The sequence below is a fragment of the Myotis brandtii genome, unplaced genomic scaffold (genome assembly GCF_000412655.1).
Source record: "Myotis brandtii unplaced genomic scaffold, ASM41265v1 scaffold115, whole genome shotgun sequence".
In the NCBI taxonomy this organism is placed as follows: domain Eukaryota; kingdom Metazoa; phylum Chordata; class Mammalia; order Chiroptera; family Vespertilionidae; genus Myotis; species Myotis brandtii.
Genome location: NW_005353967.1, coordinates 5,595,473 through 5,596,755, shown reverse-complemented (window position 1 = coordinate 5,596,755; position 1,283 = coordinate 5,595,473). Strand labels below are relative to the sequence as shown.

The 1,283-nt window shown below is 60.8% G+C and overlaps 1 protein-coding gene across 1 annotated transcript in view; it reads right to left on the bottom strand.

The window, feature by feature from the left end:
• The window catches only part of IRX4 (iroquois homeobox 4), a 4,485-nt gene that overhangs the window by 1,757 nt on the left and 1,445 nt on the right, over positions 1 to 1,283 (bottom strand). The window contains 2 exon segments of the mRNA XM_014550417.1: positions 133 to 461; positions 1,235 to 1,281. Of these exon segments, the coding sequence (XP_014405903.1) occupies positions 133 to 461; positions 1,235 to 1,281 (376 nt within the window).

Sequence of the window (1,283 nt, the reverse complement as noted above, 5' to 3'; positions counted from 1 at the left end):
ATACCTGCCCCCCTTCCCCCCGCCCCCACCTCCCCAAGGGTTCCATGCCTTTAGCTGTCTTAGAACCCACAGAGAAGGCCCAGGGAGTCCTGGCCTTGAACTCCAGCCCCAGCATCACCAGTTTCTACCCACCTTCACTCTTAGTGCTCTTGAGGGGCTCCTCCCGGGGATCCTCTTCTCCCCCCTCTTCCTCCTCGCCCTCCCCATAGGGCCGTTTCTCATCCGTGCACTTGTTCCTGGGTGGCCATGTCATCTTGTTCTCCTTCTTGAGGCGCCGGCGTGCGTTGGCGAACCAGGTGGAGACCTGCGTGAGGGTCATCTTGGTGATGATGGCCAGCATGATCTTCTCGCCCTTGGTGGGGTAGGGGTTCTTGCGGTGCTCCTGCAGCCAGGCCTTGAGCGTGCTGGTGGTCTCCCGCGTGGCGTTCTTGCGCCGTGTGCCGCTGTCCATGGTGCCGTACCTGGAGACAAGGGGCGCAATGGGGCGTCAGGAGGCTTCCAGTCCCAGTCCAGGGTATGTGTTTATGGTGGTAAGACCTGGGTTGCACCCACGTTCTGACCTGCGCTGCTGCCCGCGGGGGCTGTTGTTTTGGGCCCAAGTGCAAAGAGAATGTTTATACTTGATTAACTCACATGGAGCCTGGGCTCCTTCCTGAGCCAGGGAGGTGGCGGGTGGGACCAAGCACAAGGCCTAGCCAGGTGTCTGTCGCTAGTCATATATATCTTCAAACCAGACTATGCAAAGCCCACGGGCAGAACTGGTCTTCAGCGCCCCTGGGGAGAATGCACCTGCATGACCTTTCTGCATATGTAATTGTCTCCCCTGGAAAGATGGGGCGTGTTGTCTGCTAGTGGGAAAGGACTTGCCCCCTTAGGTTCCCACCAGAGGGGCGGTGGGCTGGGTTGCACTTCTTGGGGTGGAGGGATCATCCCAGGCCTGGGCAGCAAGATGAGACTCCCCCAAACCACAGCGCAGTGAGGACTTTGGAGTCTAGACAGCTTGGGGCGCGGGGTGGCAGGCGGGAGACTGGAGACTCTTTCAACCGGGCTGGGGCTCGCCAGGTGGCGGGCTGGGACCAAGGTCTGGTCAGCTCAGTAAGACCTAAGAGAGGAATGCTGCTGGTCTGGCCTCCCCACCTTTCAGAGAGGCCCTGCGATGCTTGGGGTGGGGGTGGGGGTGATGGCTGATTGGAGCGCCAGGGCCCGGGTAGAGTGAAGAGGGTCAGCCCCTCACCTGTCATAAGCGTACTGGCCCAGCGCCGGCTCGTAGGGGTAGTAGGCGG